This window comes from Nerophis lumbriciformis, linkage group LG01 (genome assembly GCF_033978685.3).
Source record: "Nerophis lumbriciformis linkage group LG01, RoL_Nlum_v2.1, whole genome shotgun sequence".
Classification (NCBI taxonomy): domain Eukaryota; kingdom Metazoa; phylum Chordata; class Actinopteri; order Syngnathiformes; family Syngnathidae; genus Nerophis; species Nerophis lumbriciformis.
Genome location: NC_084548.2, coordinates 72390001 through 72417500, shown reverse-complemented (window position 1 = coordinate 72417500; position 27500 = coordinate 72390001). Strand labels below are relative to the sequence as shown.

General features: G+C 40.4%; 1 protein-coding gene across 2 annotated transcripts in view; it reads left to right on the top strand.

Moving 5' to 3' along the window:
* LOC133572630 (inactive dipeptidyl peptidase 10) overlaps nucleotides 1-27500 on the top strand; it is a 166521-nt gene that overhangs the window by 138328 nt on the left and 693 nt on the right. For both annotated transcript variants that reach the window (XR_009810555.2, XM_061925477.1), the window contains 6 exons: nucleotides 5881-5979; nucleotides 15706-15772; nucleotides 15865-16056; nucleotides 16123-16177; nucleotides 24336-24435; nucleotides 27477-27500. The exon at nucleotides 27477-27500 is cut by the window's right edge. Coding sequence is in view for 1 of the 2 variants with exons in the window: in XM_061925477.1 (XP_061781461.1) it covers nucleotides 5881-5979; nucleotides 15706-15772; nucleotides 15865-16056; nucleotides 16123-16177; nucleotides 24336-24435; nucleotides 27477-27500 (537 nt within the window). In the remaining variant the exon portion in view is untranslated. The remainder of the gene's footprint in view (nucleotides 1-5880; nucleotides 5980-15705; nucleotides 15773-15864; nucleotides 16057-16122; nucleotides 16178-24335; nucleotides 24436-27476) is intronic.

Here is a 27500-nt window from a genome sequence, read left to right as displayed (position 1 = left end):
TGGAACTAGGGTTCTACAGTATACCGGTACTAGTATAGTACCGGTATACTAATTAATCATATTCAGTACTATACTGCCTCTAGAAAGTACCGGTCCCCGCCCACCCTTTTTTTTTAATTAAACAATGTCACATCATGACATTGCTGGTTTTACGAGCAGAGGAGCATGTTCGGCAGCGCACACACACAGAGTACTTACAAGCAGACACAGTGTGTAGACAGAAAAGGGAGAACGGACGCATTTTGGTCTAAAAAGGAAAGATAATAATAATAATAATAATAATAATAATAATAATAATAATAATAGATTTTATTTGTAAAAAAAAACACAAAAAAAAACACTTTACATTGAGTAAACAACCTCAAAGTGCTACAGTGTATTAAAATTAAAATTAAAATATAATAAAAAAATGAAATAAAAACTAGAACAGCCTAATAGCAAGACCTAGTATGCATACATCCAAAAAAAAAGAAAGAAAAAGGCTTTTTTAAAAAGAAGGGTTTTTAAGCCTTTTTTAAAAGCATTCGCAGTCTGTGGTGCACTCAGGTGGTCAGGGAGAGCGTTCCACAGACTGGGAGCGGCGGCGCAGAAAGCCCCGGTCTCCCGTCGTTCGTAGCTTTGTCCTCGGGAGGTTGGAGGAGGCTAACCTGTCCGGAGCGGAAAAGATAAAGAGGTGCTTTAAGACATACCAAGTACAAGACAAATAAAGTAAGTTTCTTACAAGTAGCATTATCACTGGAGGACGAGGAATAGCTAAACATGCTTCACTACACACTGTAAGAGGATACAAAAGCTCACTGAATGTAAACAAATGCCATGGGTGGATCTACACCTGACATCCACTGTAATGATACCAGGTACAAGACAAATAAAGTAAGTTTCTTTCAAGTACTATTATCACTGGAGGACGAGGAATAGCTAAACATGCTTCACTACACACCGTAGGAGGATGCAATAGCTCACCGCCGTCACAGTGTAAACAAACGCCATGGGTGGATCTACACCTGACATCCACTGTAATGATACCAAGTACAAGACAAATAAAGTAAGTTTCTTACAAGTATTATTATCACTGGAGGACGAGGAATAGCTAAACATGCTTCACTACACACTGTAGGAGGATACAATAGCTCACTGAATGTAAACAAATGCCATGGGTGGATCTACACCTGACATCCACTGTAATGATACCAGGTACAAGACAAATAAAGTAAGTTTCTTACAAGTAATATTATCACTGGAGGACGAGGAATAGCTAAACATGCTTCACTACACACCGTAGGAGGATACAATAGCTCACTGAATGTAAACAAATGCCATGGGTGGATCTACACCTGACATCCACTGTAATGATACCAAGTACAAGACAAATAAAGTAAGTTTCTTACAAGTATTATTATCACTGGAGGACGAGGAATAGCTAAACATGCTTCACTACACACCGTAGGAGGATGCAATAGCTCACCGCCGTCACAATGTAAACAAACGCCATGGGTGGATCTACACCTGACATCCACTGTAATGATACCAAGTACAAGACAAATAAAGTAAGTTTCTTACAAGTATTATTATCACTGGAGGACGAGGAATAGCTAAACATGCTTCACTACACACCGTAGGAGGATACAATAGCTCACTGAATGTAAACAAATGCCATGGGTGGATCTACACCTGACATCCACTGTAATGATACCAAGTACAAGACAAATAAAGTAAGTTTCTTACAAGTATTATTATCACTGGAGGACGAGGAATAGCTAAACATGCTTCACTACACACCGTAGGAGGATACAATAGCTCACTGAATGTAAACAAATGCCATGGGTGGATCTACACCTGACATCCACTGTAATGATACCAAGTACAAGACAAATAAAGTAAGTTTCTTACAAGTATTATTATCACTGGAGGACGAGGAATAGCTAAACATGCTTCACTACACACTGTAGGAGGATACAATAGCTCACTGAATGTAAACAAATGCCATGGGTGGATCTGCACCTGACATCCACTGTAATGATACCAAGTACAAGACAAATAAAGTAAGTTTCTTACAAGTATTATTATCACTGGAGGATGAGGAATAGCTAAACATGCTTCACTGCACACCGTAGGAGGATACAATAGCTCACTGAATGTAAACAAATGCCATGGGTGGATCTACACCTGACATCCACTGTAATGATACCAAGTACAAGACAAATAAAGTAAGTTTCTTACAAGTATTATTATCACTGGAGGACGAGGAATAGCTAAACATGCTTCACTACACACCGTAGGAGGATACAATAGCTCACTGAATGTAAACAAATGCCATGGGTGGATCTACACCTGACATCCACTGTAATGATACCAAGTACAAGACAAATAAAGTAAGTTTCTTACAAGTATTATTATCACTGGAGGACGAGGAATAGCTAAACATGCTTCACTACACACCGTAGGAGGATGCAATAGCTCACCGCCGTCACAATGTAAACAAACGCCATGGGTGGATCTACACCTGACATCCACTGTAATGATACCAAGTACAAGACAAATAAAGTAAGTTTCTTACAAGTATTATTATCACTGGAGGACGAGGAATAGCTAAACATGCTTCACTACACACTGTAGGAGGATACAATAGCTCACTGAATGTAAACAAATGCCATGGGTGGATCTACACCTGACATCCACTGTAATGATACCAAGTACAAGACAAATAAAGTAAGTTTCGTACAAGTATTATTATCACTGGAGGACGAGGAATAGCTAAACATGCTTCACTACACACTGTAGGAGGATACAATAGCTCACTGAATGTAAACAAATGCCATGGGTGGATCTACACCTGACATCCACTGTAATGATACCAAGTACAGGAGCGTATCTAGTCGATATTGCTATGATTACATCGATATTTTTTAGCATTACAAAATCTTTTTTCGTTCTTTATTTAAGGACTACATTACAATAATAAACATATGTTTCATGTACCCTAAGATTTTTGGTTAAAATAAAGACAGTAATAAAAAATTTTGTGGTCCCCTTTATTTAGAAAAATATCGACATATATTTTGGTACCGGTACCGGTACTAAAATATTGGTATCGGGACAACCCTAGCTCAAACTATACATACGTAGTAAGTGTCTTTAATTGAACAATATTGCAGTCTAAAACACGACATTTGTCAATACATCAAATAATATTTAATACGGATACAAAGGCGGCAGCGTGTTAAAAATTGTGTTCAGTAACAAGCGTGTCCGCACCACTCCAGTTATTATGTCATGATCCTAATTAATAATTGTGGTCACTTAATTTTGCCACAAAAAAAAATAAATAATAATAACAATAATTACCACTCCTTTTCAACTCAAAGACAGCATTAGTCAATTTCGGACGGTGAATAATAAATAGGTTAGTTTTTTTAGTTTTTTGTTTGACTAATTCCATTTGATCAAACCTTTCCTAACATTACACTCCACAAAATATTACAAGCACAGTATGTGGAATTTTTGCTGATATCGTATCGAATTAATAATAATAATATTAATAATACATTTTATTTGGTATAACGCTCTCCCTGACCACCTGAGGGCACCACAGACTGTGGATGCTTTTAAAAAAAGGCTTAAAAACCCTTCTTTTTAAAAAAGCCTTTTTTTTATATATGCATACTAGTTCTAGCTCTTAAGCTGTTCTAGTTTTTATTTTTATTTATTTGTATTATCTTTTTATTTTTATTTTTTTTAATACACTGTAGCACTTTGAGGGTGTTTACTCAATGTAAAGTGCTTTCTACAAACAAAATCTATTATTATTATTATTATTGTTATTTTCAGAGTACTCAAAGACACTTTACAGGATAAAAAAATATATATAAAATATAAAACAATTCAAAGTAATAATATAAAATACAGGAAATATATAAGCAGTACACTGTAAAATACATAATAATACTGGACATTTACAAGACGGGACATTACATTACTGCTTTTTCAGGAGATTACTATCAGTATCGACTCCAATATCGGTATTGTATAAGAATAATAATGGCACCTACGATACAAAGCTGACACAAAGTTGTATCTTTAAATATATATCATGTCTGTATTGAGCATGTTTTACAAAATAAAAAAATAATTGGCCCCCGCATGCTTTGACATGGTAGAAAAAGTTTGGACACCCTTCATATACAGGTAAAAGCCAGTAAATTAGAATATTTTGAAAAACTTGATTTATTTCAGTAATTGCATTCAAAAGGTGTAACTTGTACATTATATTTATTCATTGCACACAGACTGATGCATTCAAATGTTTATTTCATTTAATTTTGATGATTTGAAGTGGCAACAAATGAAAATCCAAAATTCCGTGTGTCACAAAATTAGAATATTACTTAAGGCTAATACAAAAAAGGGATTTTTAGAACTGTTGGCCAACTGAAAAGTATGAAAATGAAAAATATGAGCATGTACAATACTCAATACTTGGTTGGAGCTCCTTTTGCCTCAATTACTGCGTTAATGCGGCGTGGCATGGAGTCGATGAGTTTCTGGCACTGCTCAGGTGTTATGAGAGCCCAGGTTGCTCTGATAGTGGCCTTCAACTCTTCTGCGTGAAGCATGAAGTGCTCTAAAACTTGCTGGTAGACGGCTGCGTTGACCCTGGATCTCAGGAAACAGAGTGGACCGACACCAGCAGATGACATGGCACCCCAAACCATCACCCAACCATGCAAATTTTGCATTTCCTTTGGAAATCGAGGTCCCAGAGTCTGGAGGAAGACAGGAGAGGCACAGGATCCACGTTGCCTGAAGTCTAGTGTAAAGTTTCCACCATCAGTGATGGTTTGGGGTGCCATGTCATCTGCTGGTGTCGGTCCACTCTGTTTCCTGAGATCCAGGGTCAACGCAGCCGTCTACCAGCAAGTTTTAGAGCACTTCATGCTTCCTGCTGCTGACCTGCTCTATGGAGATGGAGATTTCAAGTTCCAACAGGACTTGGCGCCTGCACACAGCGCAAAATCTACCCGTGCCTGGTTTACGGACCATGGTATTTCTGTTCTAAATTGGCCCGCCAACTCCCCTGACCTTAGCCCCATATAAAATCTGTGGGGTATTGTGAAAAGGAAGATGCAGAATGCCAGACCCAAAAACGCAGAAGAGTTGAAGGCCACTATCAGAGCAACCTGGGCTCTCATAACACCTGAGCAGTGCCAGAAACTCATCGACTCCATGCCACGCCGCATTAACGCAGTAATTGAGGCAAAAGGAGCTCCAACCAAGTATTGAGTATTGTACATGCTCATATGTTTCATTTTCATACTTTTCAGTTGGCCAACATTTCTAAAAATCCCTTTTTTGTATTAGCCTTAAGTAATATTCTAATTTTGTGACACACGGAATTTTGGATTTTCATTTGTTGCCACTTCAAATCATCAAAATTAAATGAAATAAACATTTGAATGCATCAGTCTGTGTGCAATGAATAAATATAATGTACAAGTTACACCTTTTGAATGCAATTACTGAAATAAATCAAGTTTTTCAAAATATTCTAATTTACTGGCTTTTACCTGTAATAGAAAATTAAAATAGAAAAGAAAATATTAAAAACACTAGATAAAACACTAGATAAAACAGAAACATAGATAAAAATAGAAAAAAAAAAGCATGAAAGCACTGGATAAAACAGATAGGTAAGCAATGTATTTAAAAACAAGAAGGCAGTGAACTGGTAACATTGTCAAGTACCTACCTAAATCCTCCAGAGGCCGCCATAAACAAGCAAAGCCTCAATAGATTTTTGGGTTGACATTATTAGAACAACACTGCCCCCTGTCGGTACCTCTGGAGCCCTCAGCACATGATCATGCTGTGTTTCTCTTGTAGGATACGTGGTCCTGGAGGACAACAGCCCCCTGTCCAAAGCCCTGGAGGACAAACATCTCCCCGAAACTCTGTTCAGTACATTTTCAACTGACAGCCACGGTACGACAACATCTCTCGCATTAAGACTACTCGGTGGTATTCTCTCTCACAGTACTTAGTCGTCGTCACGTCTCCTGCATCACAATTATAGTAATATTTCATTGTTCTAGTCCAGGGGTCGGCATCCCAAAACATTGGAAGAGCCATATTGGACCAAAAAATACAAAAAACAGGTCTGTCCGGAGCCGCAAAAAATTAAAAGCCGTATATAAGTCTTATAATGAAGGCAACACATGATGTAAGTGTCTATATTAGCTATAATAGCCTACTATCAAAATAACTATGTGTCGCAGGCTCAAGCAAATCTTCGTTGACAGAAATGTTGTAAATTAGTCCATCCATCCATCCATCTTCTTCCGCTTATCCGAGGTCGGGTCGCGGGGGCAGCAGCCTAAGCAGGGAAGCCCAGACTTTCCTCTCTCCAGCCACTTCTTCCAGCTCTTCCCGGGGGATCCCGAGGCGTTCCCAGGCCAGCCGGGAGACATAGTCTTCCCAACGTGTCCTGGGTCTTCCCCGCGGCCTCCTACCGGTCGGACGTGCCCTAAACACCTCCCTAGGGAGGCGTTCGGGTGGCATCCTGACCAGATGCCCGAACCACCTCATCTGGCTCCTCTCCATGTGGAGGAGCAGCGGCTTTACTTTGAGCTCCCCCCGGATGACAGAGCTTCTCACCCTATCTCTAAGGGAGAGCCCCGCCACCCGGCGGAGGAAACTCATTTCGGCCGCTTGTACCCGTGATCTTGTCCTTTCGGTCATAACCCAAAGCTCATGACCATAGGTGAGGATGGGAACATAGATCGACCGGTAAATTGAGAGCTTTGCCTTCCGGCTCAGCTCCTTCTTCACCACAACGGATCGATACAGCGTCCGCATTACTGAAGACGCCGCACCGATCCGCCTGTCGATCTCACCATCCACTCTTCCCTCACTCGTGAACAAGACTCCGAGGTACTTGAACTCCTCCACTTGGGGCAAGATCTCCTCCCCAACCCGGAGATGGCACTCCACCCTTTTCCGGGCGAGAACCATGGACTCGGACTTGGAGGTGCTGATTCTCATCCCAGTCGCTTCACACTCAGCTGCGAACCGATCCAGTGAGAGCTGAAGATCCTGGCCAGATTAAGCCATCAGGACCACATCATCTGCAAAAAGCAGAGACCTAATCCTGCAGCCACCAAACCAGATCCCCTCAACGCCTTGACTGCGCCTAGAAATTCTGTCCATAAAAGTTATGAACAGAATCGGTGACAAAGGGCAGCCTTGGCGGAGTCCAACCCTCACTGGAAACGTGTCCGACTTACTACCGGCCATGCGGACCAAGCTCTGGCACTGATCATACAGGGAGCGGACTGCCACAATCAGACAGTCCGATACCCCGTACTCTCTGAGCACTCCCCACAGGACTTCCCGAGGGACACGGTCGAATGCCTTCTCCAAGTCTACAAAACACATGTAGACTGGTTGGGCAAACTCCCATGCACCCTCAAGGACCCTGCCGAGAGTATAGAGCTGGTCCACAGTTCCACGACCAGGACGAAAACCACACTGTTCCTCCTGAATCCGAGGTTCGACTATCCGGCGTAGCCTCCTCTCCAGTACACCTGAATAGACCTTACCGGGAAGGCTGAGGAGTGTGATCCCACGATAGTTAGAACACACCCTCCGGTTCCCCTTCTTAAAGAGACGAACCACCACCCCGGTCTGCCAATCCAGTGGTACCGCCCCCGATGTCTACGCGATGCTGCAGAGTCTTGTCAACCAAGACAGCCCCACAGCATCCAGAGCCTTAAGGAACTCCGGGCGGATCTCATCCACCCCCGGGGCCTTGCCACCGAGGAGCTTTTTAACTACCTCAGCAACCTCAGCCCCAGAAATAGGAGAGCCCACCACAGACTCCCCAGGCACTGCTTCCTCATAGGAATTAGTAACATTAGTAAATAGCATGTTAGCATTGATTAGCTTGCAGTCATGCACTGACCAAATTGATTGATTGATTGATTGAAACTTTTATTAGTAGATTGCACAGTACAGTACATATTCCGTACAATACACCACTAAATGGTAACACCCCGATAAGTTTTTCAACTGGTTTAAGTCGGGGTCCACGTAATCAATTCATGGTAAATATGCCTGATTAGCACTCCAACAAGTCAATAACATCAACAAAGCGCACCTTTGTGCATTCACACACAGTATAAAACGTTTGGTGGACAAAATGAGACAAAGGAGTGGAATATTTTACATGTAAACAAACTGTTGCTTCACAGTCCACACTTAGGTGAGTTCAAGAACCGCCGAAATTAGTAGGACAAAACGATGTTCACCAAATACAAAACTGGGCTTTCGAACAATTGGGAAGGATTGTGTCATGTTTGTCCTCGAACAAAAAACATACTAAAACAAAAAAAATATGTCTCCCCCCCCATCTTTTTCCATTTTCAATCCTTTTTTAAAAATGCTCCAGGGAGCCACTAGGGCGGCACCAAAGAGCCGCGGGTTGCTGACCCCCGTTCTAGTCCAACTCCGAGATTATCCGTCCATCCTGATTATGGTCAGCTGGAACCTATCCCAGCTGACTTTTGGAAGAGAGGCGGGCCCTTTGTCCATCACACAGGACTGACACAACTATTCTGTGTTACGGTCATCAATAAACCTGACGTACATGTTTGTGTACACATCAAAGACAATTAAAAATATATATATATATCCATATAATTATATGTTTATAATTATAGATGTATACAATTATACAATTATATATACAAACACTTTTTTCACAGAAGATATACATGTATGTATGTCTATATATAGATATACACATACAGGCCCTCCAGCGAGTGGTTAAAGCGGCGCGGAAAATTACAAGGACGATGCTCCCAGAGATGAGTGCCATGTACACAACTCGCTGCCTAAAGTGAGTACACAACATCCTGAAGGACAGATACCACCCAGCACATGGCCTCTTCAACCTGCTACCCTCTGGAAGGAGGTATAGATCGATTCGCGCCAGGACCACTAGAATGTCTCACAGTCTGTATCCCCAGGCTGTGAGACTGCTAAATGAACAGCCTGCCCTGGACCATCTTATTACCTCACTCTTCACCACCTCAATAATTGTGCTCTGGACATTGCATTGCTGCAACATCAACGTAACACCCATCAGACATCTGACTGTTCCCACCCCCACGTCCCTCTATTCGCCATCTTTTTGACAATGCTAAACTGTAGACTATGGTCAACCTGCACTCCAATGCAGTTTCTGTGCCGCTAGACAAAGCTCAAACAAAATCTCGTTGACATGTATGACTTAAGTGTTATTATGACAATAACAATAAAGGAATTGATTGATTGATACAGTATATACATATACATACATATACACTATATTGCCAAAATACTTTAATATAATGTACCGTATTTTCCGCACCATAAGGCGCCCTGGGTTATAAGCCGCGCCTTCAATGAACGGCATATTTCAAAACTTTGTCCACCTATAAGCCGCCCCGTGTTATAAGCCGCATCTAACTGCGCTAAAGGAATGTCAAAAAAACAGTCAGATAGGTCAGTCAAACTTTAATAATATATTAAAAACCAGCGTGATGTGGGCGCGCATGGAGTCGTATATCAACATGGACGGAGCTGCGTGAAAAAAGCCACCCGGCCTCTTCGCGTAAACTTAAACTTACCTTAACCACTCGCTCATCTTTTCTTCATCCATCCATCCCTTCGAGTTAGCTTTTATGATGACGCCGGCTGGAAAGGTCTCTTTTGGCAAGGTCTTCCTTTTGAATATCACCATGGGTGGAAGTTTCTGGCCATTAGCATGGCAAGCTAGAACCACAGTGAAGGATGACTTCTCATTCCCTGTGGTGCGAATATTCACCGTACGTGCTCCCGTTGTATCCACAGTGCGGTTCACAGGAATATCAAAAGTCAGTGGAACCTCGTCCATGTTGATAATGTTCTCTGGCCGGATCTTTTTTTCCAGCTATCTTGTTTTTACAATATGCACGGAAAGTAGCCAGCTTTTCTTGAAAGTCTTTAGGCAGTTGCTGTGAAATAGTAGTCCGTGTGCGGATGGAGAGATTGCGTCTTTTCATGAACCGGATCCCTGTCGCTTAGTAGGAGCCATTTTGTGGTCTTTACAGATGTAAACACACAAAGGAAATGAAACGTACGGTAATATCCGCGCGCTTCTTCTTCTTCTACGCGGGCGGGTGGTTGCTTACAGTAGAAGAAGAAGCGCTTCCTGTTGTATGGGGGCGGGTGCTTACCTTGGCGGTTGCTTGCGTAGAAGAAGAAGCACTTCCTCTTCTACGGGGGGGAAAAAAGATGGCGGCTGTTTACCGTAGTTGCGAGACCGAAACTTTATGAAAATGAATCTTAATATTAATCCATATATAAAGCGCACCGGGTTATAAGGCGCACTGTCAGCTTTTGAGAAAATTTGTGGTTTTTAGGTGCGCCTTATAGTGCGGAAAATACGGTAGTAGTTTTTCATGAGATGGGATTGGCCCCTTAGTTCCAATGAAAGGAACTTTGAATGCTCCAGGATACCAAAACATTTGGGACAATTCCATGCTCCCAACCTTGTGGGAACAGTTTGGAGCGGGGCCCCTTCCTCTTCCAACATGACTGTGCACCAGTGCACAAAGCAAGGTCCATAAAGACGACAGAGTTGTGGATGAACTTGACTGGCCTGCACAGAGTCCTGACCTGAACCCGATAGAACACCTTTTGGGATGAATTAGAACGGAGACTGAGAGCCAGGCCTTCTCCACCAACATCAGTGTGTGACCTCACCAATGAATGGTGGAAAATTCCTATAAACACACTCTGCAACCTTGTGGACAGCCTTCCCCGGAAGAGTTGAAGCTGTAATAGCTGCAAAAGGTCATATTGAACCCTATGGGTTAGGAATGGGATGGCACTTCAAGTGCATATGTGAGTCAAGGCAGGTGGCCAAATACTTTTGGCGACATAGAGTATGTTTATATATATATGGTGACCACAGATTTAGAGTCTCCTGGGTGTTTAACATGAGGGTCAGTGTCTTTCAACAAGTTTTGTTTGCTTGTGGCCCTGCCAGCCTTTCCTGTCCTTTCTCTGCTTTGTGTTGCCAATGAAACACCACTTTGTTGACAAACTTACTAGGCTAACTGTCAGCTTCAAACACTGATGACATCTATCAAACAAGACAAGAAGCAAGGAATCAAACAGAGACAGAATTAAAGTTGGCTCAGTGAGGAGAAACGCGTACATCTGTAATGGTAAATGGGTTATACTTGTATAGCGCTTTCTACCTTCAAGGTACTCAAAGCGCTTTGACACTACTTCCACATTCACCCATTCACACACACATTCACACACTGATGGCGGGAGCTGCCATGCAAGGCGCTAACCAGCGGCCATCAGGAGCAAGGGGTGAAGTGTCTTGCCCAAGGACACAACGGACGTGACTAGGATGGTAGAAGGTGGGGATTGAACCCCAGTAACCAGCAACCTTCCGATTGCTGGCACGGCCACTCTACCAACTTCGCCACCCTTGTACAGTGTCACTACGCTCTGACCAAAGATTGTACGCCTCCTCTTTTATTTGGACTTTCCCTGATTACATGGCAACAGCTGTTTCTAAGGGACGGGGGTCGTAAACAGCCATCGCCTTTGATTACAAAACGGTTCGAAGAAAAGGTCATAAAAGAGTTCAAAGAAGAGGTCCCTGGAGGGGAGTCAGGTCCTGCTTCCTCTCCGCTTTGTAACTCTCGGGTCAAGACAACATCTTTCTGTGGATTACAATAGATCAAAAAAACAGAACACCTTCATGTTGCTTCCCATCCTACACAGTGGAGTTTTACAAGCCTTTTTCTTGGTAGGATCAAAGTCAGCTTTTTGTCCTCTCGCCGGGAACTCATTGTGATAACTTAGATACAATTATTCAGACACTAACAATGCTACGTTAAGCCTTTTTATGTCTACTTTAAAAACAGTTAAGAGTCTCCTGTGGAACTAAACAGTTTTTTAAAGTAAAAGACAATTTAGTTTTGACTAAACCAAACATGTCATGACTTGGTCCTGGGGTTTAGTTTTTCTCGAAGGCAACGGAAAGTTGGCTTGGGCGAGACGGGAATGAAGATACATTTTTTTATTTAAAGACTATAAATACAAAACAAGGAAGTAAACAAAAGGCGCGCACAATGGCGGAGAACAAACTATGAAACCAAACACTTGCACAAAGGCAAAAACTATGAACAACAAAAAACTAGTGATGGGTCCGGCAACACCGACGCATCGGCGCATGCGTCGAGCTCATAGAGCAAAACCCTGTGTCGGTTTTAGAAAGTCACGTGACCGATCATGAGCTGTTTTGGTCACGTGACCGATACGCGAACTGTGTCACTTGGAATAAGCGGTAGAAAATGGATGGATGGATGGATGGGTCTTCACTTGTTTAAATAAATTCATTTATTTTTTACTTTGCTTTTTATTACTTTTAGAAATACAATTTTAGAGAAAAAAATACAACCTTAAAAATGATTTTAGGATTTTTAAACAAATATACCTTTTTACCTTTTAAATTTCTTCCTCTTCTTTCCTGACAATTTAAATCAATGTTCAAGTAATTTTTTTATTTTTTTTTATTGTAAAGAATAATAAATATTTTAGCTTCTGGTTTTTCGACGAAGAATATTTGTGAAATATTTCTTCAAACTTACTATGATTAAAATTTAAAAAAAATATGCTGGCAAATCTAGAAAATCTGTAGAATCAAATTTAAATCTTATTTCAAAGTATTTTGAATTTATTTTAAAATTTTTGTTCTGGAAAATCTAGAAGAAATACTGATTTGTCTTTGTTAGAAATATAGCTTGGTCCAATTTGTTAAATATTCTAACAAAGTGCAGATTGGATTTTAACCAATTTAAAAACATGTCATCAAAATTCTAAAATGTATCTTAATCGGGAAAAATTACTAATGATGTTCCATAAATTATTTTTTTTATTTTTTTCAAAAAGATTCAAATTAGCTAGTTTTTCTCTTCTTTTTGTCGGTTGAATTTTGAATTTTAAAGAGTCGAAAATGAAGATAAACTATGTGTCAAAATTTTATTTTTATTTTTTTCGTGTTTTCTCCTCTTTTAAACCGTTCAATTAAGTGTTTTTTTCATCATTTATTCTCTACAAAAAACCTTCCGTAAAAGGAAAAAAAAATGTACGACGGAATGACAGACAGAAATACCCATTTTTTTATATATATAAATGTATTTATTTAGCTATTCTTGTTTAAATCACACTTACGTGTAACTTACAAATGACAATATATTTATTTATTTAAGTGGTAGTCCTTCGCATTAATCAGTACCCAAGAAATAGTTTTTGGTTTCAAAAAGGTTGGTGACCCCTGTACTAGGGCATCAAATCAGTGTCAGTTGAGTCGGTCAATAGGTTGCCTGTAGGGATTTTTAATGTCCAGCAGATGTCAGTATTTAGTGACACAGTATCGACACAGTATCAATACAGTTTTGCAATGTGTCGAAACGCTTCATGACGCCTCATCAACCCATCACTACAAAAAACACTAACTGTGGCTTAATAAACAAAAACTTACTTGGCATGGAACCGGCATGAAAAAAGAGCAGCAAGGATCATAAGGGTGTGGCGAGTGTGCAGAAGCATAAATGTGGGGAGATGTCACCAGAAAGACAAACTGAAAACACTGAACTTAAATACTACAGACTGTCATGTCTGTGTAATCATGTTTTGTTTTAAGTCATGTTTTGTTTAGTTTCTGGCTTTTCACTCCCTTGTCTTGTTTGCATGATTACCCATTAGTTTCACCTGTTCCATGTTTGGACTCATTGTGCACTCTTGTTTGTCACCATAGCAACCATTAGTTTTCACCTGTCACGTCACGCACCTGTTTCACGTCTTGAGTCACGCACCTGTTTTCGTTAATCATGTCTGTAGTATTTAAGTTCATTGTTTTCAGTTTGTCTTTCTGACGACCTCACCACACTTATGCTCTGTCCATTCTTTCCATGTCCATTCTTCATGCAACTATTTTTGTCCAAGCCAAGTAAGTTTTTGTTCCATGTTTATAGTCTTTTTGTGTTTCATAGTTTGTTCTCCGCCACTGTGCGTGCTTTTCATTTGTACTTTTTTGCTATAGTCTTTTGGTTTCATAGTTTATTCTCCGCCACTGTGCGCGCTTTTTGTTTGATCCTTTTTTTTGTATTTATAGTCTTTAAATAAATCATGTACCTTCATTCCCGTCTCGCCCGTGCCAATTTTCCGTTGCATCCCGGAAAAGCACACACCCAGGACCAAGTCATGACACAGACATGATTAACGAAAACAGGTGCGTGACTCAAAACGTGAAACAGGTGCGTGACGTGACAGGTGAAAACTAATGGGTTGCTATGGTGACAAACAAGAGTGCACAATGAGTCCAAACGTGGAACAGGTGAAACTAATGGGGTAATCATGGAAACCAGACAAGGGAGTGAAAAGCCAGAAACTAAAGAGTCCAATAACTAAACAAAACATGACTAAGACAAAACGTGATTACCGTATTTTCCGCACCATAAGGCGCCCTGGGTTATAAGCCGCGCCTTCAATGAACGGCATATTTCAAAACTTTGTCCACCTATAAGCCGCCCCGTGTTGTAAGCCGCATCTAACTGCGCTAAAGGAATGTCAAAAAAAACAGTCAGATAGGTCAGTCAAACTTTAATAATATATTAAAAACCAGCGTGATGTGGGCGCGCATGGAGTCGTATATCAACATGGACGGAGCTGCGTGAAAAAAGCCACCCGGCCTCTTCGCGTAAACTTACCTTAACCACTCGCTCATCTTTTCTTCATCCAGCCATCCCTTCGAGTTAGCTTTTATGATGACGCCGGCTGGAAAGGTCTCTTTTGGCAAGGTCTTCCTTTTGAATATCACCATGGGTGGAAGTTTCTGGCCATTAGCATGGCAAGCTAGAACCACAGTGAAGGATGACTTCTCATTCCCTGTGGTGCGAATATTCACCGTACGTGCTCCCGTTGTATCCACAGTGCGGTTCACAGGAATATCAAAAGTCAGTGGAACCTCGTCCATGTTGATAATGTTCTCTGGCCGGATCTTTTTTTCAGCTATCTTGTTTTTACAATATGCACGGAAAGTAGCCAGCTTTTCTTGAAAGTCTTTAGGCAGTTGCTGTGAAATAGTAGTCCGTGTGCGGATGGAGAGATTGCGTCTTTTCATGAACCGGAAACCTGTCGCTTAGTAGGAGCCATTTTGTGGTCTTTACAGATGTAAACACACAAAGGAAATGAAACGTAATATCCGCGCGCTTCTTCTTCTTCTACGGGGGCGGGTGGTTGCTTACAGTAGAAGAAGAAGCGCTTCCTCTTCTATGGGGGCGGGTGCTTACCTTGGCGGTTGCTTGCGTAGAAGAAGAAGCACTTCCTCTTCTACGGGGAAAAAAGATGGCGGCTGTTTACCGTAGTTGCGAGACCGAAACTTTATGAAAATGAATCTTAATATTAATCCATATATAAAGCGCACCGGGTTAAAAGCCGCACTGTCAGCTTTTGAGTAAATTTGTGGTTTTTAGGTGCGGCTAATAGTGCGGAAAATACGGTACACAGACATGACAAAACGTATGTTTTGTAAACATCAAAGACAATCAAGTCTTTTTAATTCCGCTTTTTCTAACGATCTCGCTGGTTTGCTTTCCTCAGACGTGCACCTGAAGCTATCTTTGCCTCGAGGTTACGAGGCCAACTTGCATCCCTTGCTGGTCATTGTGTAAGTAGACACCCACGCTTGACCGTGTGACCTTCAGGCCTTCGGCTGTCAAAAGTCTTCAAGCCGGTCTCGTCTGTCCTGTCCCCCGTCAGAGACGGCCTTCCTGGTCGCGAGTCCGTGACAGAGGAGTTCTCTCTGGGCTGGCCTCAGGTCCTCTCCGGCGCCCGCGGCGTGGCCTTGGCCTGGGTGGACAGCAGGAGCGGGGCGGGGCGCGGCCAGAAGGTCGCCACCGCCGCCAGTAACCTCGGCCTGCTTCACGTCAGAGATCACTTGGAAGTAGTGGAGTGGGTACCACAGCGACAACACGCCTGACCATGATCACTGTGAGAAACTGATCATGACTTTTGCAGGTTCTTGATGAAGCTGCCCTACATTGATGACCGCCGCATGGCCCTCTATGGCAAGGTTCATTCTCTTTTTAAATGATATCATTTCTTTACGTTGTCTATATCAGGGGTGCCCACACTTTTTCAGCAGGCGAGCTACTTTTTAAATGACCAAGTGTCCGGTTCAAACACTGATCACTAGGGATGATGTTCGAAACCGGTTGTTCGATAAGAAAAGAACCGATTCCATGGACTCGAATCCCATTTTGAGAACCGGTTCCCGTTATCGAGGCCACTATAGCAAAGAAAAAGAGTTGGTTCTTTATTCGAATCCCTGGGAACGAATCCCGTCCCACAGGGCATTTCCTGTGGGACGGCAATGTTATGCCCATTTGATTGTAGACTCTTACTGACACCTTGTGGCGATATGAAAATACTACGCGTCATTAGTTTGGGCACTTCCGGGTTGGCGACGTCAGTTCAGTTCATGAGACAATTGAGAAGTAGACAAGTTGTGTTAGCTCCTACAAGCTATGGTAAAGATAAGTCTGTAAGTAAACTGTTTAACTTGTTTATGGACCTCAATATTAAGGTGGAAAGTGGTTACATTTGATACTAAGTGCACTATCAACGCCGTGTATGGCGATGATGGTGTTCTGCTGACCTCGACTGCGGATGTTGTGGATCGGTGGGGGGAATACTTCGAAGACCTCCTCAATCCCACCAACACGTCTTCCTATGAGGAAGCAGTGCCTGGGGAGTCTGTGGTGGGCTCTCCTATTTCTGGGGCTGAGGTTGCTGAGGTAGTTAAAAAGTTCCTCGGTGGCAAAGCCCCAGGGGTGGATGAGATCCGCCCGGAGTTCCTTAAGGCTCTGGATGCTGTGGGGCTGTCTTGGTTGACAAGACTCTGCAGCATCGCGTGGACATCGGGGGCGGTGCCTCTGGATTGGCAGACCGGGGCGGTGGTTCCTCTCTTTAAGAAGAGGAACCGGAGGGTGTGTTCTAACTATCGTGGGATCACACTCCTCAGCCTTCCCGGTAAGGTCTATTCAGGTGTACTGGAGAGGAGGCTACGCCGGATAGTCGAACCTCGGATTCAGGAGGAACAGTGTGGTTTTCGTCCTGGTCGTGGAACTGTGGACCAGCTCTATACTCTCGGCAGGGTCCTTGAGGGTGCATGGGAGTTTGCCCAACCAGTCTACATGTGTTTTGTGGACTTGGAGAAGGCATTCGACCGTGTCCCTCGGGAAGTCCTGTGGGGAGTGCTCAGAGAGTACGGGGTATCGGACTGTCTGATTGTGGCAGTCCGCTCCCTGTATGCTCAGTGCCAGAGCTTGGTCCGCGTTGCCGGCAGTAAGTCGGACACGTTTCCAGTGAGGGTTGGACTCCGCCAAGGCTGCCCTTTGTCACCCATTCTGTTCATAACTTTTATGGACAGAATTTCTAGGCGCAGTCAAGGCGTTGAGGGGATCTGGTTTGGTGGCTGCAGGATTAGGTCTCTGCTTTTTGCAGATGATGTGGTCCTGATGGCTTCATCTGGCCAGGATCTTCAGCGACCACTGGATCGGTTCGCAGCCGAGTGTGAAGCGACTGGGATGAGAATCAGCACCTCCAAGTCCGAGTCCATGGTTCTCGCCCGGAAAAGGGTGGAGTGCCATCTCCGGGATGGGGAGGAGATTTTGCCCCAAGTGGAGGAGTTCAAGTACCTCGGAGTCTTGTTCACGAGTGAGGGAAGAGTGGATCGTGAGATCGACAGGCGGATCGGTGCGGCGTCTTCAGTAATGCGGACGCTGTATCGATCCGTTGTGGTGAAGAAGGAGCTGAGCCGGAAGGCAAAGCTCTCAATTTACCGGTCGATCTACGTTCCCATCCTCACCTATGGTCATGAGCTTTGGGTTATGACCGAAAGGACAAGATCACGGGTACAAGCGGCCCAAATGAGTTTCCTCCGTCGGGTGGCGGGGCTCTCCCTTAGAGATAGGGTGAGAAGCTCTGCCATCCGGGAGGAGCCAGATGAGGTGGTTCGGGCATCTGGTCAGGATGCCACCCGAACGCCTCCCTAGGGAGGTGTTTAGGGCACGTCCGACCGGTAGGAGGCCGCGGGGAAGACCCAGGACACGTTGGGAAGACTATGTCTCCCGGCTGGCCTGGGAACGCCTCGGGGTGCCACAGGAAGAGCTGGACGAAGTGGCTGGGGAGAGGGAAGTCTGGGCTTCCCTGCTTAGGCTGCTGCCCCCGCGACCCGACCTCGGATAAGCTCAAGAAGATGGATGGATGGATGGATGTTGTTTGTGCACTGTTTCAATGGATGTTTTGAGGACTTAAAATGGCTGCCAGTCGTGTATTTCCACCATCGAAATAATTTTTTGGAAGAAGAATTGTTGATTGATAACTGTGGTGTTCTTAGTGTCATAGTGTGTGTAGTTAGTATGTTCCAATAGCAGCAGAAGTGCACTTTTTGGAGAGCTGTTTTATTTTCAGTTTTGTGCCCAAGGGACTGATTTTATTTAACACTATATTATTATTTATACACCTATAGTGATCACAGAGACAGGTTGTTTTTGTGTTACTGTATATATTTATTTTTCTGAAAAATACCACTTAATATACTTTGGGTAACAACAGTCAATATTTATTTATTTTATTTTATTCTTATAAAATAAAAGTGCACTTTTTGTAGAGCTGTTTTATTTTCAGTTTTGTGCCCAAGCGACTGATTTTATTTAACACTATATTATTATTTATACACCTATAGTGATCACAGAGACAGGTTGTTTTTGTGTAACTGTATATATTTGTTTTTCTGAAAAATACCACTTAATATACTTTGGGTAACAACAGTCAATATTTATTTATTTAATTTTATTTTATTTTATTCTTATAAAATAAAAGTGCACTTTTTGTAGAACTGTATTATGTTCAGTTTTGTGCCCAAGGGACTGATTTTATTTAACACTATATTATTATTTAGACACCTATAGTGATCACAGAGACAGGTTGTTTTTGTGTTACTGTATATATTTATTTTTCTGAAAAATACCACTTAATATACTTTGGGTAACAACAGTCAATATTTATTTATTTTATTTTATTTTATTTTATTCTTATAAAATAAAAGTGCACTTTTTGGAGAGCTGTTTTATTTTCAGGTTTGTGCCCAAGGGACTGATTTTATTTAACACTAAATTATTATTTAGACACCTATAGTGATCACAGAGACAGTTTGTTTTTGTGTTACTGTATATATTTATTTTTCTGAAAAATACCACTTAATATACTTTGGGTAACAACAGTCAATATTTATTTATTTTATTTTATTTTATTTTATTCTTATAAAATAAAAGTGCACTTTTTGGAGAGCTGTTTTATTTTCAGTTTTGTGCCCAAGCGACTGATTTTATTTAACACTATATTATTATTTATACACCTATAGTGATCACAGAGACAGGTTGTTTTTGTGTTACTGTATATATTTATTTTTCTGAAAAATACCACTAAATATACTTTGTGTAACAACAGTCAATATTTATTTATTTTATTTTATTTTATTTTATTCTTATAAAATAATGTGCACTTTTTGGAGAGCTGTTTTATTTTCAGTTTTGTGCCCAAGCGACTGATTTTATTTAACACTATATTATTATTTAGACACCTATAGTGATCACAGAGACAGTTTGTTTTTGTGTTACTGTATATATTTATTTTTCTGAAAAATACCACTTAATATACTTTGGGTAACAACAGTCAATATTTATCTATTTTATTTTATTTTATTTTATTCTTATAAAATAAAAGTGCACTTTTTGGAGAGCTGTTTTATTTTCAGTTTTGTGCCCAAGCGACTGATTTTATTTAACACTATATTATTATTTACACACCTATAGTGATCACAGAGACAGGTTGTTTTTGTGTTACTGTATATATTTATTTTTCTGAAAAATACCACTTAATATACTTTGGGTAACAACAGTCAATATTTATTTATTTTATTTTATTCTTATAAAATAAAAGTGCACTTTTTGTAGAGCTGTTTTATTTTCAGTTTTGTGCCCAAGGGACTGATTTTATTTAACACTATATTATTATTTAGACACCTATAGTGATCACAGAGACAGGTTGTTTTTGTGTTACCGTATATATTTGTTTTTCTGAAAAATACCACTTAATATACTTTGGGTAACAACAGTCAATATTTATTTATTTTATTTTATTCTTATAAAATAAAAGTGCACTTTTTGTAGAGCTGTTTTATTTTCAGTTTTGTGCCCAAGCGACTGATTTTATTTAACACTATATTATTATTTATACACCTATAGTGATCACAGAGACAGGTTGTTTTTGTGTAACTGTATATATTTATTTTTCTGAAAAATACCACTTAATATACTTTGGGTAACAACAGTCAATATTTATTTATTTTATTTTATTTTATTTTATTCTTATAAAATAAAAGTGCACTTTTTGTAGAGCTGTTTTATTTTCAGTTTTGTGCCCAAGCGACTGATTTTATTTAACACTATATTATTATTTATACACCTATAGTGATCACAGAGACAGGTTGTTTTTGTGTTACTGTATATATTTATTTTTCTGAAAAATACCACTTAATATACTTTGGGTAACAACAGTCAATATTTATTTATTTTATTTTATTTTATTTTATTCTTATAAAATAAAAGTGCACTTTTTGTAGAGCTGTTTTATTTTCAGTTTTGTGCCCAAGCGACTGATTTTATTTAACACTATATTATTATTTATACACCTATAGTGATCACAGAGACAGGTTGTTTTTGTGTTACTGTATATATTTATTTTTCTGAAAAATACCACTTAATATACTTTGGGTAACAACAGTCAATATTTATTTATTTTATTTTATTTTATTTTATTCTTATAAAATAAAAGTGCACTTTTTGTACAGCTGTTTTATTTTCAGTTTTGTGCCCAAGGGACTGATTTTATTTAACACTATATTATTATTTATACACCTATAGTGATCACAGAGACAGGTTGTTTTTGTGTTACTGTATATATTTATTTTTCTGAAAAATACCACTTAATATACTTTGGGTAACAACAGTCAATATTTATTTATTTTATTTTATTTTATTTTATTCTTATAAAATAAAAGTGCACTTTTTGTAGAGCTGTTTTATTTTCAGTTTTGTGCCCAAGCGACTGATTTTATTTAACACTATATTATTATTTATACACCTATAGTGATCACAGAGACAGGTTGTTTTTGTGTTACTGTATATATTTATTTTTCTGAAAAATACCACTTAATATACTTTGGGTAACAACAGTCAATATTTATTTATTTTATTTTATTCTTATAAAATAAAAGTGCACTTTTTGGAGAGCTGTTTTATTTTCAGTTTTGTGCCCAAGCGACTGATTTTATTTAACACTATATTATTATTTACACACCTATAGTGATCACAGAGACAGGTTGTTTTTGTGTTACTGTATATATTTATTTTTCTGAAAAATACCACTTAATATACTTTGGGTAACAACGGTCAATATTTAGTTATTTTATTTTTTTTCTTATAAAATAAAAGTGAGCTTTTGTTAAACCAAATATTGTGTTTTTGTCCATAGACAACAACCTATCTGGATTCGATAAGAGAATCGATAAGGAATCGGTTCGATAAGAGGATTCGATAATGGGCTCGAACTCGATAATTTCTTATCAAACATCATCCCTACTGATGACATCTATTAAACAAGACAAGAGGCAAAGAATTAAACAGAGACAGAATTCAATTTGGACTCAATATATTGAGGAGAGTCGCCCGGACATTGTATCCTTCTACAATCTCCAGCGCGCTCTGCCAAAAGATTGTATGCCTTCTTCTTTTATTTTGGACCCTCCCCGACCGACCACGTGGCCACGGCTGTTTCCAAAGGACAAAGGTCGCAAAAAGTTCACAGAAAAGGTCGTAAACAATTCACAGAAAAGGTCAGTTCAAAAAGAGTCTGTAAAATAGTTCAAAAAGAGGTCCATAAAATAGTTCAAAAAGAGTTCGTCTGGAAATTGGGCAGATCCTGTCATCTCTCCGCTTTGAAATCCTTGGGCCAGAACAACATCCTTCTGTCGATTACCATACATGAGAGAAAACTGAAACCCCTTCATGTGTCTCTCCCCCTTACACGGAGGAGTTTTACCAGCCTTCTTCTTGGTAGGTTTCAAAGACAGCTTCTGTCCCCCTGCTAGGAACTCAATGCAATACAAAGTTTTTGTGATAATTTAAAAACAATTATTCTAACACCAAGTCGTGATTTTGATTTGATTTTTATTAAGGACCCCCGTTCGCTGGTTGCCACAACAACCAACTAGTCTTCCTGGGGTCCACAAACTCAATACAATTACAAGTAAAAGCATATAACTTCACAATAAAGAAACAAATAAAAATCATCAACAAGCAAACAAGCAAACAATTTACAGTCTCAGAATATTAATTACCATATAAATATAACTACACAATACAAAACAAAACAAAAAATCATCAACAAGCAAACTAAAAAATTAAATAGAACTAATAATAGAGATGATCTACCATGTAAAATAAATTGATACATACAAACCCCAAATAGTAAATAAAAACAGAATACAACAATTTGCTGATTATTTTCAACCTATATTCAGTTGAATAGACTGCAAAGACAAGATACTTAACGTTCGAACTGGAAAACTTTATTCTTTTTGCAAATATTAGCTCGTTTGGAATTTGATGCCTACGACATGTTCCAAAAAAGCTGGCACAAGTGGCAAAAAAGACTGAGAAAGTCGAGGAATGCTCGTCATAGACTTATTTGGAACATCCCACAGGTGAACAGGCTAATTGGGAACAGGTGGGTGCCATGATTGGGTATAAAAGCAGCTTCCGTGAAATGCTCAGTCATTCACAAACAAGGACGGGGGCGAGGGTCATCACTTTGTCAACAAATGCCTGAGCAAATTGTTAAAGAACAACATTTCTCAACGAGCTATTGCAAGGAATTTAGGGATTTCACCATCTACGCTCCGTAATTTCATCAAAAGGTAACTTACACATCTGTGAAGGCACCATTAATGCTGAAAGGTACATGCCATTAAATTCTAAGTTAATGATTATTTGGCAAAAAAAAATAGTTTTTCAGTTCGAACATGAAATATCTTGTCTTTGTAGTCTATTCAATTGAATATAAGTTGAAAAGGATTTGTTGTATTCTCTTTTTATTTACCATTTACACAACGTGACAACTTCACTGCTTTTGGGTTTTGTGTGTATATATATATATATATATATATATATATATATATATATATATATATATATATATATATATATATTCACTGAAAGTCAAGTATTTCTTTTATATATATATATATATATATATATATGAAATGGGCGGCACGGTGGAAGAGGGGTTAGTGCGTCTGCCTCACAATACGAAGGTCCTGAGTAGTCTTGGGTTCAATCCCGGGCTCGGGATCTTTCTGTGTGGAGTTTGCATGTTCTCCCAGTGACTGCGTGGGTTCCCTCCGGGTACTCCGGCTTCCTCCCACCTCCAAAGACATGCACCTGGGGATAGGTTGATTGGGAACACTAAATTGGCCCTAGTGTGTGAATGTTGTCTGTCTATCTGTGTTGGCCCTGCGATGAGGTGGCGACTTGTCCAGGGTGTACCCCGCCTTCCGCTCGATTGTAGCTGAGATAGGCTCCAGCGCCCCCCGCTACCCCAAAGGGAATAAGCGGTAGAAAATGGATGGATGGATATATATGAAATACTTGACTTGGTGAATTCTAGCTGTCAATATACTCCTCCCCTCTTAACCACGCCCCCAACCACGCCCCCCGACCACGCCCCCCACCACCACACACACACACACCTCCCGAAATCGGAGGTCTCAAGGTTGGCAAGTATGTCAATTGCTGAAAAACCAGGAGCTTCGGGGGGAGGTTGCCCCTCTTGCACCCCTACCAGGGCACCTCCCTAGACCTGGCTGTGGACCTGTGACCCCCAGACCCCCGGCTTATTTTCAGTCTTTTCCATTAAATTCAAATGACATGCCTGGCTGGCGATCGACTACACACACTCTGCTATCGACCAGTAGCTTGCGATCGACCTAATGGGCACCCCTGTTCTATAAGTTTGTATTATTTGATATTTGAATACAGACTATATTATTATTATTATTATCACTCACATTCATACCTTATTGAAGTTCATGTTGTTTTTCCCAACAGGCCTTTGGTGGATACCTAACTCTGAAAATGCTAACAGCAACAGAGAAGCTCTTCCAGTGCGCAGCTGCTGTGGCCCCAATAACAGACTTCAGACTTTATAGTGAGTCTATTCATCCACTTATTCACCTACCTTTATATTTACAGTAAATCATTACAAATCCACTTAACTAGCAAACTATGGATCGACCAATGCAGCAACTTATTTGCATTTATTTAACACTGCTTTGCAGTAGCAACCTAGTTATTGATCTACCCACCGACCTAACTATTGGCTAAGTATTAATCTACGTACCAAGATATCAACCTTGTAAGATACCGACCGACCGATCAACCTTCCTGTCTACCTACAAAACTACTAACCAACCTCCCTGCCTACCTCTTAACCCACCAATCTGTCTACCGATCTACCAAACTAATCGTTGATCCACCGACCTGTTAACCTAATTATTCATACACTTAACTACCTACTTAGCTAACTACATTTGATCCATTCCTACAGACCAAATCTACCTACATAATTAATTATTTATTTAGCTAACTATTGACTTACAAACCAGCCTACTAAGTTAAATACCTATCTACTTGCCAAACTACTCACCAATCTAACTACTCATTAACCTACCTACTGACTTAGCTATCAACCTACCAACCTGCCTACTTGGCTCTACCTACGATAAACCTCCAATAATTATTGATGTACTTAACTACAGACAAAAAGTATTCACCTACTGTCGACCAAACTATTATTCTTTGTATCTCAGTATCTACCAAACCGATCAATATGCCTACCTATTAACCTACTTAATGAGCCACTTTTCGGCCTATCAACCTAGTTATTGAGCCACCTAACTAACTACCAACTACTACCTCAACTGACTAAGCTGCCCTAGTATTAACCTACCAATAGACTAAACTATCATACTTCCCAGTTACCTACCAAGCAACCTACATACTTACCTACCAACCTACCTATCTCTCTAGCTGTATATTTAACTGCCTATAAATCAACTCAGTCATCTACTTAACTATTTACCTACAACAACTACAACCTACCTATGGTACATACCTAAGTATTAAACTACCTATGCACCAAACTAGCTACCTAACAAACCAACCAATTGACCAACCTACGTACAGTACCTCCCTAGCAACATAGTCATTGATCTACCCAAATAGCTACCTACTACGACCTTAACATACCTACATACCAAAGTAGTCTCCCCTGTATGTACCAAACTATCAACCTTCCGAGCTACCTAACATACCAACCAATTGACCAACCTACGTACAGTACCTCCCTAGCAACATAGTCATTGATCTACCCAACTAAGTACCTACTAATACCTTAACGTACCTACATACCCAAGTGTTCTCCCCTGTAAGGACTAAACTATCAACTTTCCCAGCTACCTAACAAACCAACCGATTGACCAACCTACCTAGAAACCTAATATTTGGTCTACACAACTACCTACTACTACCTTAACTTCCTTACATACCCAAGTATTCTCCCTTGTATGGACCAAACTATCAACCTTCCTGGCTACCTAACAAACCAACCAATTGACCAACCTACCTACAGTACCTCCCGAGTAACATAGTCATTGATCTACCCAACTAACTACCTACTACTACATTAACGTACCTAAATACCCAAGTATTCTCCCATGTATGGATCAAACTATCAAGCTTCCTAGCTACCTAACAAACCAACCAACTGACCAACCTACGTACAGTACCTTCCTCGCAACATAGTCATTGATCTACCTACTACGACCTTAACGTACCTACATACCCAAGTATTCTCCCATGTATGGACCAAACTATCAACCTTCCTGGCTACCTAATAAACCAACCAATTGACCAACCTACGTACAGTACCTGCCCAGCAACATAGTCATTGATCTACCTACTACGACCTTAACGTACCGGTACCTACATACCCCAGTATTCTCCCATGTATGGATCAAACTATCAAGCTTCCTAGCTACCTAACAAACCAACCAATTGACCAACCTACGTACAGTACCTTCCTAGCAACATAGTCATTGATCTACCTACTATGACCTTAACTTCCCTACATACCCAAGTATTCTCCCTTGTATGGACCAAACTATCAACCTTCCTAGCTACCTAACAAACTAACCAATTGACCAACCTATGTACAATACCTCCTTAGCAACATAGTCATTGATCTACCCAACCAACTACTTACCACTGCCTTAACATACCTACATACCCAAGTATTCTCCCATGTATGGACCAAACCATCAACCTTCCTAGCTACCTAACAAACCAACCAATTGACCAACCTACGTACAGTACCTCCTTAGCAACATAGTCATTGATCTACCCAACTAGCTACCTACTACTACCTTAACGTACCTACATACCCAAGTATTATCCCATGTATGGACCAAACTATCAACCTTCCTATCTACCTAACAAACCAACCAATTGACCAACCTACAAACAATACCTCCCTTGCGACATGGTCATTGATCTACTCATTTAACTGCCTACTACTTGGGTACCTACATACCCAAGTATTCTCCCATGTATGGACCAAACTATCAACCTTTCTAGCTACCTAACAATACCTCCCTCGCGACATAGACATTGATCTACCCAATTAACTACCTACTACTACCTTAACGTACCTACATACCCAAGTATTCTCCCATGTATGGACCAAACCGTCAACCTTCCTGGCTACCTAACAAACCAACCAATTGACCAACCTACGTACAGTACCTCCCTAGCAACATAGTCATTGATTTACCCAACTAACTACCTACAACTACCTACATACCATAGTTTTCTCCCATGTATGGATCAAACTAAGTATTAAACTACCTATGGACCAAACTATCAACCTTCCTACCTACATAACAAACCAACCAATTGACCAACCTTCGTACAGTACCTACCTAGAAACCTAATATTTGATCTACACAACGAACTACCTACTACTACCTTAACTTTCCTACATACCCAAGTATTTACCTATGTATGGACCAAACTATTAACCTATTTGGCTACGGACCAAGCTGTTAACCAATCCAAATCTACTTGTAGGTAGGTTGGTTGACCTAAACCAACCTACCTTGTGAGTGGTTTGAGGTTATTCTCCCGTTTCAGACGCTGCGTTCTCTGAGCGGTATC